The sequence below is a fragment of the Hippopotamus amphibius genome, chromosome 1 (assembly GCF_030028045.1).
Source record: "Hippopotamus amphibius kiboko isolate mHipAmp2 chromosome 1, mHipAmp2.hap2, whole genome shotgun sequence".
Classification (NCBI taxonomy): Eukaryota; Metazoa; Chordata; class Mammalia; order Artiodactyla; family Hippopotamidae; genus Hippopotamus; species Hippopotamus amphibius.
Window position 1 is genome coordinate 95,227,774 of NC_080186.1, and position 14,565 is coordinate 95,242,338.

The 14,565-nt window shown below is 43.1% G+C and overlaps 1 protein-coding gene across 1 annotated transcript in view; it reads right to left on the bottom strand.

Moving 5' to 3' along the window:
- AKNAD1 (AKNA domain containing 1) overlaps positions 1 to 9,953 on the bottom strand; it is a 30,998-nt gene extending 21,045 nt beyond the window's left edge. The window contains exons 1-5 of the mRNA XM_057749928.1: positions 8,964 to 9,953; positions 6,907 to 6,946; positions 6,594 to 6,742; positions 6,435 to 6,497; positions 1,554 to 1,687 (exon numbers count right to left, since the gene is read on the bottom strand). Of these exons, the coding sequence (XP_057605911.1) occupies positions 1,554 to 1,687; positions 6,435 to 6,497; positions 6,594 to 6,742; positions 6,907 to 6,946; positions 8,964 to 9,953 (1,376 nt within the window). The remainder of the gene's footprint in view (positions 1 to 1,553; positions 1,688 to 6,434; positions 6,498 to 6,593; positions 6,743 to 6,906; positions 6,947 to 8,963) is intronic.
- Positions 9,954 to 14,565: the final 4,612 nt, after the last annotated feature.

The window sequence follows — 14,565 nt, forward strand, 5'->3', positions numbered from 1 at the left end:
ACGAACATTTTTGAATGTTACCTTTCAAGGCAGTTATAAGAAGGTTTTAATAAGAGCGCAATAGCTGACCTAAGCAGTTAGTCAATTAATTTGCAGAATTCTTTCCCTTGCAGAAAACCATCAACAATGGCCTTTGGACCCATCATTTAGAAGGTTCTCTACACATCAAGACCTAAAGTGTTGGGTTGGGTTGGGTGGGTTCTGCTCTTTGCCACATTTTGCCCATTTGAGGACAAGAGGAGCCGAGTACCCTTTTTTTGCTCTGAGGCGGCTCTGAGGTGAGTTTTGGGAGAGGCCAAGTCCTTCCCTTGCCCCAGTGTTGAAAGCTTCTCCTGTATATGGGATATAATTGCAGTTGAAACTCTTTTGATTTATAGTGGGGCCAGACACAGTGTGGCTGTAACTAGGATATAAATAAGGCATTGCATAACTTTGGTCTTAATGTGCACAGAGGCCTGTCTTTAAAATGACTGCCAAAACAAGTGGGATTTCTTGGAAAATAAATATCCTTACTCTATTAGTTTTTAAACAAATAGTGAAAGCATGTGGAGATCTTTTCTTCCAAGGGGGGAAAAAAAGCCTTTGAGGGAAAAAAGTCAATATTGAAATGGTATCCTTGCTGTCTAATTACTCAGTATTGAAATAACAATAGACAGAGATTTCATTCATTTTGAAGAAGTAAAAATGTACTTTGGGAAAAATACCTCAGGACGCTAGTGCCAGAATATAAACCATTAAAGTATTTTGGCATCAAGAATGAAATCGTGTTAAAATTCTATGAATAGAGAAAGCTGAACTTACAAATATTAAGCCTACTAAATGGGTTCTTTAAATTCATACCAGGAAATTATATGGAAACATTCCTAGCCTTGAGTCCTGGACTACATCTTAGAATTATTTGGATTGGAGAGAGAGGAGCATAGTGCCATCAAAGAGGCCAGCTGGAATCTTCAATATGATTGTGCACCCAAGTTTTAATGTGAATTAATTCAGGAATCATTTGACTTTAACATTTTGTCTTTATCAGGATCTGTGGGTCCCTCATGCCAACATTAACCAATCTAACAAAGATTCTTTTCTGCCTGCTGTCCCTTTGGAGTTGTCTGTGAATGGGGAAAAAGAGGGACAGAAAAGAAGAGCCAGGCAGGGGAAATAAAGGCAGGAATGGGCAAAGGAGAGGACAGGACAGGAGGAGCTTGGAGAGGAGAGGGCCCTCTGGGGTTAACACATGAGCCTTTCTAGAGTTTTCTTGTGCTCTTCTGAGTCTCAGGACCAGTTATAATGACATCCCCCAAAATGCAAGTTGGTGGCACAATGTCTTTCTTCCAGGAGACAGTTGTTCATTTGGGCACTCTATCTGGGTCAGTGCCCCACACGGGACCTTACACATAGCAGGAATTCCCTGCATAGGGTGACACCATTTAATAATGGTGGCACAGTTTTTGCTGACCCAAGACCAGTGGCTCTCCAAGCACTAAGCCAGCAGCCACAACAGAATCCCACCTGAAGGAGGTCACCTCTAATCCTTCCACTTCACACAGTTTAAGCCTCACCTTTCTGGATCAAAGTCTTCGACAGCTGGGGATTCATGCTTGTGGACTTGCTGCTTCAAAGTCAGATGCTTCTGCTTGTTGGCCAGAAACTGCTGCTCCAGCAGTTCGAGATGTCCCTGAAGTTTCTCCAGGACCTGTAGCAGTGAAACCTCTGGAATCATTCATATGTAAGCCTGTGTGTGTAGTTGCTTTTCCCCAAAACACAATGAGGATGTACCCTGCAGTAGTGTCAAAACTAAGCTGCCATCCTTCTCCTGGCGATTGTTTCAGAGTCTGACATCTAAAATACAAATAACCCAAGAGCTATCTCAACATTCACAACACCCTCATAGCACATAACTGAAAAGTATGGTGACTTTTTTTAAAAAAATATTTATTATTTATTTGGTTGCATCGGGTCTTAGTTGCAGCAGGCGGGCTTCTCTTAGTTGTGGCATGTGAACTCCTAGTTGCATCATGCATGTGGGATCTAGTTCCCTGACCAGGGATTGAACCCAGGCCCCCTGCATTGGGAGCCTGGAGTCTTAACCACTGCACCACCAGGGAAGTCCCAGTACAGTGACTTCTGATTTTTCTCCTAGAACCTACTTAGAAGCCTTTGAATTTTGTTAACGGGACACTGATAATCCTGCATATTTGCAGAATGATTTTTAGCTCATAGAACACTTTTCCATTCATTATCTTATTTAATCCATGCATCAATGTTGTAAATGTTGCAAAGTAGATTTATTATCCCTGTTTTATACAGGAGGAAATTGGAGTTCTAGGAAGTATGTCAGAAGCCACATAGATCTTAGAGAAGAACTGAAGTTAGAGGACTTGGGATTGAATCTATGGCACTTGGAAAGTGAGACGGGGAAGGAACATCAGGAAGTTTCGCCAGAAACTTAGAATGGGTCCTCCAGATGTAGCCTCAGGCAGATAAATGTTTTAACTGTACAGGTCAGGGTTTTATTTTGATGTATAGAGGCTGTAGCCCCGCAGCCTCAATCACTAAACATTCCCTGAGCACTACCCATGTTTGGTCCTTGGCCAAAAGTGTGAGAGACAGAAAAGTTGTATCAGGCACAGTCCCTGGTATCAGGGATTTTATTCCAGTTGGGAAAAAAGACTGTGGAATGGGATACTTTGCCATGGCTCAATGGAAGAAGTGAGACTTAAGACAGGCTTAAAGGATGCTCAAGAGGGCTTGGCCCAGGCAGTATCCATGAAAATGGAGGGGAAAAGATAAATTAGAGAGATATTCCCAAGGGCAAGAATAAAACATCATGGGGTTACAGGATCAGACACACCAGGGTTCAAGTTCAGACTGTCACCTACTAATTGTATGATTTTAATCACCTTGAACTCTTAGCTTCAGTTTTCTCATGAGATAATTATAGCCCTCACCTCATATTGTGAAAATTAAATGAGATAATGCTTAGTGCCAGGAGCACAGTACATACTCAATATATGGTAGCTATCATCTTCATTGTTAATTCTTACTGTTATGAAAATAAACACGTAAGCAAGTTTAGAAGCACATTGGCTAAAGTATATAAAAAATGGTAGGTGTGATAGATGTTTTCCATTTTTCCCCCAGATCCACCCTCCGTCTTTCTGTGTGCCCCAGCCAGGAGGCTGGCCTTCAATGGACTGTGTCTACAGGCTCCCATGCCCCTGGTTTTGGTCAGTTTCAGCCCACGGAAGGCAATAGCACGAGAGAGGAATTGAAGAAGGATGAGGTAGGTTCTTTATTTCCCTGATTTCCTCTTGCCTGTATCATCATAGATTGGTTGTGTCTCTACCAAAAGCTGCAGAACTTGTCAGCTACTCCTACAGCTACCGCTGCTCTCCTTACGCCCCGTTACCTGCTCTTCTTCCGCCCCTCTGCCCCACTGTTCCTTCCACGAAATGCTTTCTGGCCCTTATTGGCTTCCCTCAACCTTGCCAACGCTGTTGTAAAATAATGCCCTACTAAACTCTCCACAATTACTCCCTTGGAGTAAGCCATCGTGTTCTTGCCAGGACCCTGACCAATACTATAAATCTCACAGACAACACTCAGGTTTCTAGCGTGGGAGGTAGGAAGAATGTGAACCCCTGGACAGAAACGAGGAATTTGGGAAGGCTAACAAGTTTGAATGAAGAGGTCAATGTTGGGCAAGGTTGAATTTTCAGTGAGAGTGGGAGATCCAAAGGAAGACCAACGCCAATATTTGGAGCTATAGATGAGAAGCAAGGACCAGTAATTTAGGAATTGGTAGCATGAAAATGGTAGCTAACGCCATGAGAAGGAATTAGATGTTCAAAGGGAAGAGAAAAGTGAAGAAAGCCAATTATGAATCATAATTTGGAATCTCAGAATTTTAGTTGTGCTCTATCTCAGAAGAAGTTAGGGCATTGTTTTCTTACCATAAAGGTACCTCATTTAACTCCCTTAACTGAGATGGGAAGACATGCTACATGTCTAAGCTTGTACAGTCAACACATAGAACCAGGATGTCTGCTCCCAAATCCAGATGCTTTCTGTGTGTGCTGCTCCTGCTGAGGTTAGTTTTAGCCCTGTCTGGCCTTCCTTCACTGAACCAAATGGGCCCAGCACTCTCAGACCAAGGCTGACACTGCCAGGAGTCACCTCTCTCCTCTCCTCTCAGTTCCAACACAAGTCCTCACACACCCTCTAACACAAGAAGAAACTTCCTGCGTTGAGGCCTCAGAAGGCTAATGCCTTGACCCAGTTTTCTCTGCTTTGCTTGGCCTTTTAAAACTTTATGTTCTCCCAGTTTCTGAAAGCCTGGGTTTAGGAGATCTCCTTTATCATTCACTCCTTAGCTCTTGCACTCTGGCTTCCGTAGATCCATCACTTCATTGAAATCAGGGTTGCCAAGGTCTCTCATGACCTCTCAGTGGCCAGATCCAATGCACGTCTGGCTTCCCTTCCTTCCTTGAAGATTTGATGGTGTGGCCCACTCCCCACTTGTCAAAACCCTCTTTTGGCTTCTGTAGCTCTGCCCCTTCCAGGTCAGCCTTGACTTTTTGCGTCTCTCCTCATCACTCTCCTTTGGGGACCCCTCTTCCTTTACCTGCCCCTGGTTGCTCTTTCCCGTGATTCTGTCCTTGGGTTTCTTCACTGCTTACTTTACGCGTTTGCCTAAGCGATCACCTATACCCCAACAGCTACCCCACCTACAACCATACCCAAATTTACATTTCTCACCAAAACAACTCCTCTGAGGTTCAGATCCATTGCTCTAATCGCCCACCGGACCTCTCCAATTGGATGTGCTACAGGTACTTCAAAAGGTCCCAAACTGAACTGAACCTCTTGCCTCCTGCCTGCCTCCCACACCCATTCTGAACTGGATCCTCCACTTTTATTCCTGACCTTGGTTACCTAAGCTAGAAATATGGAATGCATCCAAGCCTCCTCCCTTCTTTTATTTACTTGGTTCAATCTGCCATCCCTTCCTTCAGCTCTTGGATTTGTCCCATCCTCTCCATCCTCACTGCCGGCCTTGGTTTAGGACTTCATAACTTGTTGCCTAGATTATGGCTTTCTAGCTGATCTCTGTCCCAACAGTCTTGCCCCCGTGCTGCGTGCTGATTCTCAGCTTTGAATCCTCCAGGGGTGCCCCATCACTCCACCTCAGGGTGAAACTAAGCTAAGCTCCTTAGCGTGGTGTGAAGGCTTTTCATGATGTAGTCCTTATCTACCTCTCCAGTCTCCTCCCTTCCCTCTGAGCCCCATCTGGCCTACCACAGTGCCACACAGTGCCTCACGCTCTCAGCAGTTGCTTGCCGCTGTGCCACCTGGTGATTCCTTTCTCTGGGATACACCTTGGCCCCTACTCTGCCATATTCTTCCTACAATGCCCAGCTCAGAGGTCCCTTCCGGGAAGCCTTCCAGAGTACCCTCTCACTGGCAAGGGTGAGCCTCTTCAGTGCTGCCGTTAGCATCGCATGTAACCTTTCTCAAGCTGCATGTTACTTGTCGGTTTACTGGTCTGTTGTTCCTAGGAGATGATAAGTCGATAAGTCGCTTGAAAAAGAAATTGTTACTTCATCTCCAAATTCCTAGTGCCTGATACAGAGTCTCAGTCCCAGGAAGTACCCACAAATGTTGTCAAATATTTAATTAGTATGGTGAAAGAATAATGAACTGTGTCTCTTAATGTTTGCATGCTCCTAAGCTTTGTCTATACTGTCCGGTTTCTGAAGAACAGCCTGGCCTGAACTTTGCTCGTGTCCTTTATGTCAGGACTTCTGGCCACCTGTCTTGCTGATGACCCAATGGCCTAAACTACATCTTCCACTTCACACATGCCTGGTTCTAGTGGTCTCAGCGTTTTGCCCCACTTCCCCCAACCCTGACGCTGATGCACAAGGCTACGGTTACAACATACATTAGTGATTTGATTAAATGCAACAGCAAGGAAGGATGTGAAAGTCAAAGAGTTTGATCTGAAAAGCATGTCTTCAAGACTGATTTTAAGTTTTCAAAGTTTTATATATTGAGTTGCCAGAAACTGGCAGTTTTTATAGCCTGTATCCCCCAGGACCCATTAAATCTGCATGTGTTTGCCCTTTGCTTACAACAGCTGACATATTATTCTCTTGAACTTACCGTGGTCTCAGATTTATTATGGGATGACTGCTGAGGGAAAACAGCCATAAGTAATAGCTCCCCTGAAAAGGAGAAAGGGCTAAATACACATAGAAACCCTGAGCTCTGTCAGTCCCTGTAACACAAAGATAGTTTAATCTTCAGCAAAGCATTTCTTTCCAGAGCACTTCTCCTCCCACCAATGTAGAGAAAACATGATGTTATAAACTCATTTGTATTTTCCCATGTCAAATTCCCTAATAAAGATTTTTAAAACTTGATAAAAAATTTATTACCAGCCTCCTGTCTTGCAAATGATAGGGAGAATCCTGGGCTATGCTTTTGGAAAATTCTTGTACCTGCAGTGAAAAAATGTAATATTTCATTAAGGGCAGAGTGTCTTATGTTTGAATTCGGTTACTTCTATTTTTCATAATGAGCTTTAAAAGTATTACTTTCGTCTTCAGTTGATCCGTCTGTTCTTTTAACTTCTGACACATCTGTTTCCCTTGGGATATCTTGTGAAATATGTAAGAAGAGCTTGAGGAAGGGTCTTTCTGAGAAGTCGACGGCAACTTAGAGAGACTTGTCTCAGATTCTATTCCTGTGTAAGAAAGAATAAGTTTTGGCTACCATTCATCTCAACTGCACTGCAGTGTCATTAAGAACAGAAAACGGAAGTCTGTGGCAATCACCCCCATTTGCTATTAAAATTTTTTTTGCTTTCAAAACGTGTATCTAAATCAAAGAGGTTTAAAAATGCTGTACCTGCGAGATGTTCTTGGTGGATGTGTACTGTGGGCTCCACCTGCACGATTAAAGGATAAGAAAACATTACCAGTGACAGTGATCATGACACCATGATTCAGGCTGACTCGATGTGTTCCGGTCCTCGTGGAGGCCGCCCAGGGCTGTGTCGAGAGCTGGGGCCCTGACGCCAGGGTTGAATTCCACTCTGACACTTATCTGCCAGGGGATCCAGAGCAATTACTTCATCACGGTAAACCTCAAATTCCTCAGCAGTAAAATGGGGATGGTAATAGAACCTCCCTCATCGTGTCAGGATGAGAATGAGATGTTACCATAGTATCTGGCACACGGTAAGCACTCGCATTAGTTTGATGCTATTACGTGGAATCCCCAGACATTTCTCCTACAGCTAGACCATAGGGCAGGGGCCATTGTTGGTCTTGTCACTGGTTCTATTGCTGGTGTTCTCACTAACACCAGACACAAGGCAGCCACACTCCGGAGAATAACAACAGTACGCGTGACGTTCCAAAATGTGTCAAGACAGTGAGTGTCCACACGGGACGTGCCCTTCTCTACTCACCACAGGCTCACTGGATAAGAGTTCAGATTCCAGAGCGATTCCCCTTGAGGGTCTTCCCATCGTTCTCAACACATACAGCTCACAAACACGCTAGTGCCAGAGAGCTACTGTAGTGGTGAAACTAGACTGTGGTTATTATGAATATCTCAATGATATGATGGCTGTGGAACCTACAGAGCCCAGTTCTCCAACCTGAATTGACAGCACAAGAGAAAATCAGATACCTGACTTCAGACTCCCGCTGCCAGGAACAGATGCACTTGATATTCATTCTGCCCCTACTAACCACAGGGCACTGAGAACTCTGCCCACCCAGGGGTGTTCTTCTGCAAGCAGGATGAGGACTGTGGAGATGTCCCAGTGTCACAGGGGTGCAGATTTCTCCAAATCTGAGAGAAGCATCCCAGTCAAGGCCACATGGGCTGCTGGCTCCAGAGGTGTGTGTGTGTGTGTGTATGTGTGTGTGTGTGTGTGTATGTGTGTAAAGGCGTGGGGGTTTCTGCTCAAACTCCCAGAATGCTCAGTTGAAAGAGAAGGCAGCTGAAGCATGAAGGGGTGGAAATGCAAACAGGCAGAGAGTGTTCAGTCAGGGGGCCCTTCATAGAATGCTTAAAAGAAAGACATACAGTCCCGGCAACGTGCCAGAGAATTAAAGTGTTTACTTTGACCATTAATGTGAATTCATCTAATTACTGAATCCCAAACAATCAATGAGATCCTGAGCCTCCGCATTTGAGAAGGTGGGTGGAAGGATGGGAAGATAGGCAAAGGGGAAATAGTATAAATTAAACATTATACAAAATAGTTATCAATATAACAATCTTGAAATGTGTTATTAAGAATCTTAATTCAATTCCATTGAGCATGCATAACCAAGGGCATAATATATGCAAACACAAGGCCAGGTCTCTGGGGGGAGCGTGAGCAACGGAAAGATGAAGACAAGGTGGCTGCCTCCAGCGTCTCCAAATCTAGTGGAAGGAACAGATGTCTCCAAATTGCTATGACCCAAAGCAGGCTGAGATAAACGCTCTGATGGAATACTAAACAGATAAGGATGGGAAAGTCCTGTGGCCAGTGGGGGATTGAAGGAGGCCATGGAAATGAGCACATCTTTGGTAAGCAGAGGCGGGATGTTCCATGTGAGGCGGGAGCTCAGAGAGGGCAGGGCCAGTCAGGTAACTGAGGATGACTGCTGGGGTGGGAGGTGGGGGAGTTAAGTTTACAAGGGTAGGATACTGTAAAAAATGGGGAAACACAAATTCCAGGTTGGAGAATTTGGATTTTATTCTATTACGTGTTGTTGTCAGTTCAGCCCCTGACTCTTCTCATGAGAACACCCACTGAGCTTCTGAGAGGTCAAGGTATTGGGCCAGAACTAGAACCCAGAACCTCAGACCTACAGCTCAGTTCTGTGCACCCTGCAAAGACCCACACTGATATAGATGAGCAGCAGCCCTGATTGTGTTTCCAGGAGACGGCTTTCACTTACCTCTATCTGTTCTGAGGGCTCAGTAGTTTTCCATTTCTGCTCTTGTTTTTCAGCATAATTTGATCTAGACATGCTTTCTGAAATATCTTGCATAACAGCTGACTTATCTCTCAATTTAGGAGAAAAACTGGCTTGTTTATCTGTTGTAAGTGGTTTGTCAATTATGTTATTTTTAGAAATTTTCACTTTGGGAGCAACCTTAGAGAAATCAGAGAACCAGTAATGAACTTGACCTTGGCCATATTTGAACCTGTTGCCTGAACATGCTTTTTCAGCCAGCTGTTTCTGGGGTGTCTGCCCTTGGCAACTTTTTTGTTTATCACCTGGACTGTTGATTTTAGTTAGAAAATTGGCATTTTCCTGATGGCTGCTCTCTCCAGCAGCCACCAGCTCTTCTACATCAGAGGTGTTTTCTTCTGTTTTGGTTGGAGAACAACTAGGCTTATTGCTGTTTTCACCATAGCTTTTGGAGTTGAGTTGGTCAGTGAGTTCTGAGGTTTGTTCTGTCAGCCAAGAATTCTGAATATGCTGCAAAATAATATTTTTAATAATTGCTTCATCAAAACTGTCAGCATTCGAGATCTCTGGGAGAGTTTCACAATTAATGCCTTGACCTTTGGAGAATTCCTCTTTGCAAAGATGATGGAGTAAAATATCGGAAATGTTTGACTTTGAAGGCTCTCCTTGATTAGCTGGAATGTGGAGATTTATGGTGCATTGATTCTCTTTATCATATTTTTTGCTGACAGTATTTTTAGTTGCTTTATCCAAAGTCATGGCCGTACGTGCCTTTCTGCAAGCCTCTCTATGTGTAGCCTTTTCTTGAGGGTCATCTACTGTGAAATTCATTTGATTTGAGACATCAAGGATGTCATATTTTGAGGTAAAATTGTAATCATGGTACATCTGAATTTGGGAGAAATTTCCATCATAAGGCAAATCCTCCTGTTGCTTAGAAATTGTATCTTCCAAGAAATCAGTTTCATCCATGTGTGTGTAGCGTGACCTCCTTTATCAGTTGCTGCCTGGTCTTGATGTTCTTAATTGTAGCAACAGATCTTCTCGTTTTCACTGATTGTGTTCATTGTGTGTCCTAGTCTGTGCGAAATGAAAAGAACCCCATTGTTAAATATAATTTATGTAATGTATGCAGTTATGCTTATCCCAGTGTCTGTGCCAGAACAGAATGTATGCTTTTCGATTAGAGAAATGCAGTTATAAATATGGAGGCAGGAAGCTCAGCCTAGAGCCACTCAAGCTAAATCCTACATGGACATAATCAGTGGTGTATTAACAAGGAATTAGAAAGGAGGGGGGGCTAAATTTTTTATTCATTAAATTTTTAGGGAGACATTGGTCTCTAGTTAATGACCAAATATTTATCAACTTCTCTTAGGAAGTACTATTTGAACTTTGTTCTCCCCAGATAGGAGCTTGGGATGCAAGTAAAGGATTGATTTTTTTGCTTGTCCACACATGTCCACACATCACTGATGAGCCTCTATGTGTGGCACTGAAAGCAGACTGAGCTCAAATAAATGACCAACCTTCTCTGTTCTGATGCTTTTTCACCTGTCCTCCCAGACATTCTGGTCCTCTTCTCCTGAATTTCCCTTGTATATTGGGGAAAGGCAGAGAAGGACTGACAGAAATATAAGCAAGGAACAAAAATGTCTTTTGAACACCTGGAGGCCAGTCTGCTATCAAGCATCCCTCTTCTGATTAGAACCAGGCACAACCCAGTTCAAGAGGCTGCCTTGCTCTGAGCAGTTCTATCAAGATGCCACAGTCTAGGGACTTCCCTGGTGACGTACTTGTTAAGACTCCGCGCTCCCAATGCAGGGGACCTGGGTTTGATCCCTGGTCAGGGAACTAGATCCCACATGAATGCCACAACTAAGAGTTTGCATGCCACAACTAAGAGTTCACATACCACAACTAAGAAGCCTGCATACTGCAACTAAGGAGGCCGCAAGCCACAACTAAGGAGCCCACCTGCCACAACTAAGATCCAGTGCAACCAAATAAACAAATATTTAAAAAAAAAAAAAAATGCCACAGTCTGGTGGTAGCAGCGTCTCAGGGATACTCCTGAAAATGTTCAAAGCAAAACCAGCTGCCATTTGGTATGTCTTTTATTCTTTTTTTTTAATAAATTTATTTATATTTATATATTTATTTTTCAAATTAATTTTTTTTTAATTTATTGGCTGCATTGGGTCTTTGTTGCTGTGTGAGGGCTTTCTGTAGTTGCAGAGAGCAGGGGCTACTCTTCATTGCAGTGTGTGGGCTTCTTATCTTGGTGGCCTCTCTTGTTTTGAAGCATGGGCTCTAGGCACGTGGGCTTCAGTAGTTGTGGCACAAGGGCTCAGTAGCTGTGGCACACGGTCTTAGTTGCTCTGAGGCATGTGGGATCCTCCCAGACCAGGGCTCGAACCCGTGTCCCCTGCATTGGCAGGCAGATTCTTAAGCACTGTGCCACCAGGGAAGTCCCTTTTATTCTTTTAAATAAAATTTAAAACATCCATTTAAATATCTCTTGTTGATTTATGAACTTTTGGGACAACTTTTTAGAAGTACTAAAATTACCTCCAGTTTTAAGTGGAGTAACTGAGGCGCTGACTCAACCAAGGGACCCGCAACCACTGGCCAGCCTCCCTTGCCCATATAATGACGGGGTTGGATGAACAGATCTCTGAGGGCCTCTCCCCCATCTGAGTCTATGAATCTATGAACTTCTGCTTTATTATATAACCTAAAAAGCTAAAGCAGTATGTTGACCAAAAAAAAAAAAAAAAAAAAAAACACTAAGCTTAATTCTCCAAGAAAAAAAGAGTAAACACTAAACGTGTAAAGATATCTATAAAAATTGTACAAAAACTTGAAGTTATAGCTATGTGCCAATGTTAAAGAACCCAGATAAAAATATTTTGTTTCAAGGGAGAGTGGTGAAGAGAGAAGAAGGAAAACTATCCTCATCACTGCAGGGTGACTTTTACAGTCTAGTGGTTACTGTAAAGTGAGATACATGAACAGAACTGCAGGCTACTCCAGCTGAACTTGAAGAACAAAAGAGATGCTTCCCAGGAAAGTCAAAAGCACACAGGGGAAGCAGGAGTTGAGAGACCTGGATTTGAATTCTGGCTTCTCCACTCATTAGCTCTAAATTAGGATTTTAGAGTTCTACTTAAACTGATAAAATTTAATTTTTGCCGTGACTCTTAAGAAAAAGAAAAAACAAGGCAAGCTAGAAGCCTGAGGAACTCTCTCATTACACACAGGAAAACAGCTTCTGTTATTATTATGTGGTTTGTGTGTGTGCTCGCAAGATATTAGAGGATTTTTTCTGCTAAAGGAGAAGCCATATTCTTAGAATTGTAATGGGCCCCTTACAGGTAGCTGGAAGCAACTGGACCATCTTCCCACATCAACACTCAGCTCCGTCTTGGAATCCAAAGGCACATCCAAACAGGTTCCAGTCAGAACCCGACGCAAACTTTCTATAGAACCCAATTTGATTTACTGAGTTCAGGTGAACATATTTGGGGCCCTGACTGCTTATGCAGCTATCCTGACCATTATGTGCTCAGCAGTAGCTCACAAATCACCCTGAGAGTGAACACTTTGAGCAAACACAGCCAGCACATCACAGTGACCTGGCCCTGTGGAAACAGTGCAGTCTGGGCCCCAAATAGGGATGAACAGTAAAGTGCTCACCATGCTGACGTCTCTCCCCTGTGTGGTTTACTTTATTATGAAGTCCGAATGTGGACCTGAAGTGCTGGCCTAACCTCACTAAAATGGCTAGTTTAAGAGAAGAAGATGACCACGACTGGGATGACTGCAAATCTGATGGAATCAACTAAGAATGTCTATAGATGGAAAAACCAAAACTCCTTAGTGGTTGGAGGCCAAAGATGGTCAGTGAATCATTGTTTCTGGCTGGTAAGTGATGTTTGTTCTATTTATCAGGCCCATTTGGTGGTAATACAGGTGTTATATATGATGTTATGTATCAGAGGACTGTTTCCATCTTCAGAGGAAAACTGTGGGGCCGTGTGCCTGTGACAACCTCTTAACCTCATCCCCAATAGCCTCTGTTCTGTGTTTAGACCTCTGCTAGCCTCTGACAGGGTGTACCTGGCCCAGACGCAGAGGAAGAAACAGGCATTGTTGCCATCAATGCAACCCTGCCTCCTTCCGCTAAAGAACTTAACACTTAACGCTCAGGTCCTGAATCCCACTCTTCTAAGAGCAACCCTACTGACTAATGAAAATAGAAGTTGACTGTTGAAGGCAATGATTGAACAACCCAAAACCTTCTTACTCCTTTATATGTATGATGTCATTAAGAATGTGACTAGATTACAATTAGGAGCTTTAAGTACATGATCCAATAATATTTTGTACCCATCAATCAACATGCCCTAAGTCTTCAACCAACACATGCTGCAGTCAACACGAAGAGATAAAATGACAGCAGTAGCAATAGAAACTCACCTCCATCTTGGGGTCTCTGGACATCAGAAGTGAACCAGTGGAAGGACCTTGCCATACAGACGAGCAGTCCTGTCATTCTAAATCATCTTTCTTTGTTTTCAGTAGTTGGAAGTTGGCTGCAATTGAATAATAGGACAAACCCTGAGCTTCAGAATCGTGCTGTGCCTGCTTCTTCTGGGTTCTTTGGACTGTAAGAAATCAGCTTTGAAGACTACATAGGGAACTTCTAATGTAATCTAAACTTGTCTTTTTTTTTTTTTGTCTTTTAAAAGGCATTCAAAAATACTTACTTTGACTCTGTTTTAATTTTCAAATTCTCTCTGTTCCTAGCTCAAGATTTCTATTTACGCATGAAAGCAAATAGGAGATGGCTCAGAATAGTATATCCTAGGCCACGCCTGGAGGTCAGGTAGTCACCGATTTTGTATCCAGTGTATGGTGTTTCTAGATTAAAATATTTTCAAAGGTAATGTGATATAAGGCTCCCTCTGCAACGACTGCGCTTGATTACGCTCTGGTAATCCTATCAGCTAAGTCTATCTCAGAAATGTGGAGTGCCCCAAATGCAGTACCTGTGACTGTAACCACACACCATTCCGGCTGGCGGTCTGGCTACATCCCACTATTGTTGAGTGGCAGAAGGGAGACACTGCAAAGGAGCAATAAACCAATCCAATCCTCCCCCCACCTCCCCCACCCCCCGCCTCCTGAGAGCCGATGGATGTATTATTCATAGTCAGTCTTCACAATGTAGGCCTTCCATGAGTGTACATGAATTTGATGACCAGCTGCTATAAGTTATTTATCCTGAAATTGTTTTAAAAGAGCAAAAAAATGTTTTGAAACTGAGCAAACCAATATATGAAGATGCTTCCTCTTGGTGTTTTACTAGCAGCCTTTGCTTATTTTTCTTGCCCTTTGGGGGTCAGTGCTGTCTTTTTATCCAATTTTCTCACTGACGTAGCCATGTCACCATCATAGATTGTGTGATTTGTATTGTAAACAATGGACCTTTGCTGTGCTTTGGAAACATTTAGAAAACTCTTGCCAGTTGATTTTCTAAAAATAATTCTCATGACAAATTTTAAAATACACTCGATTT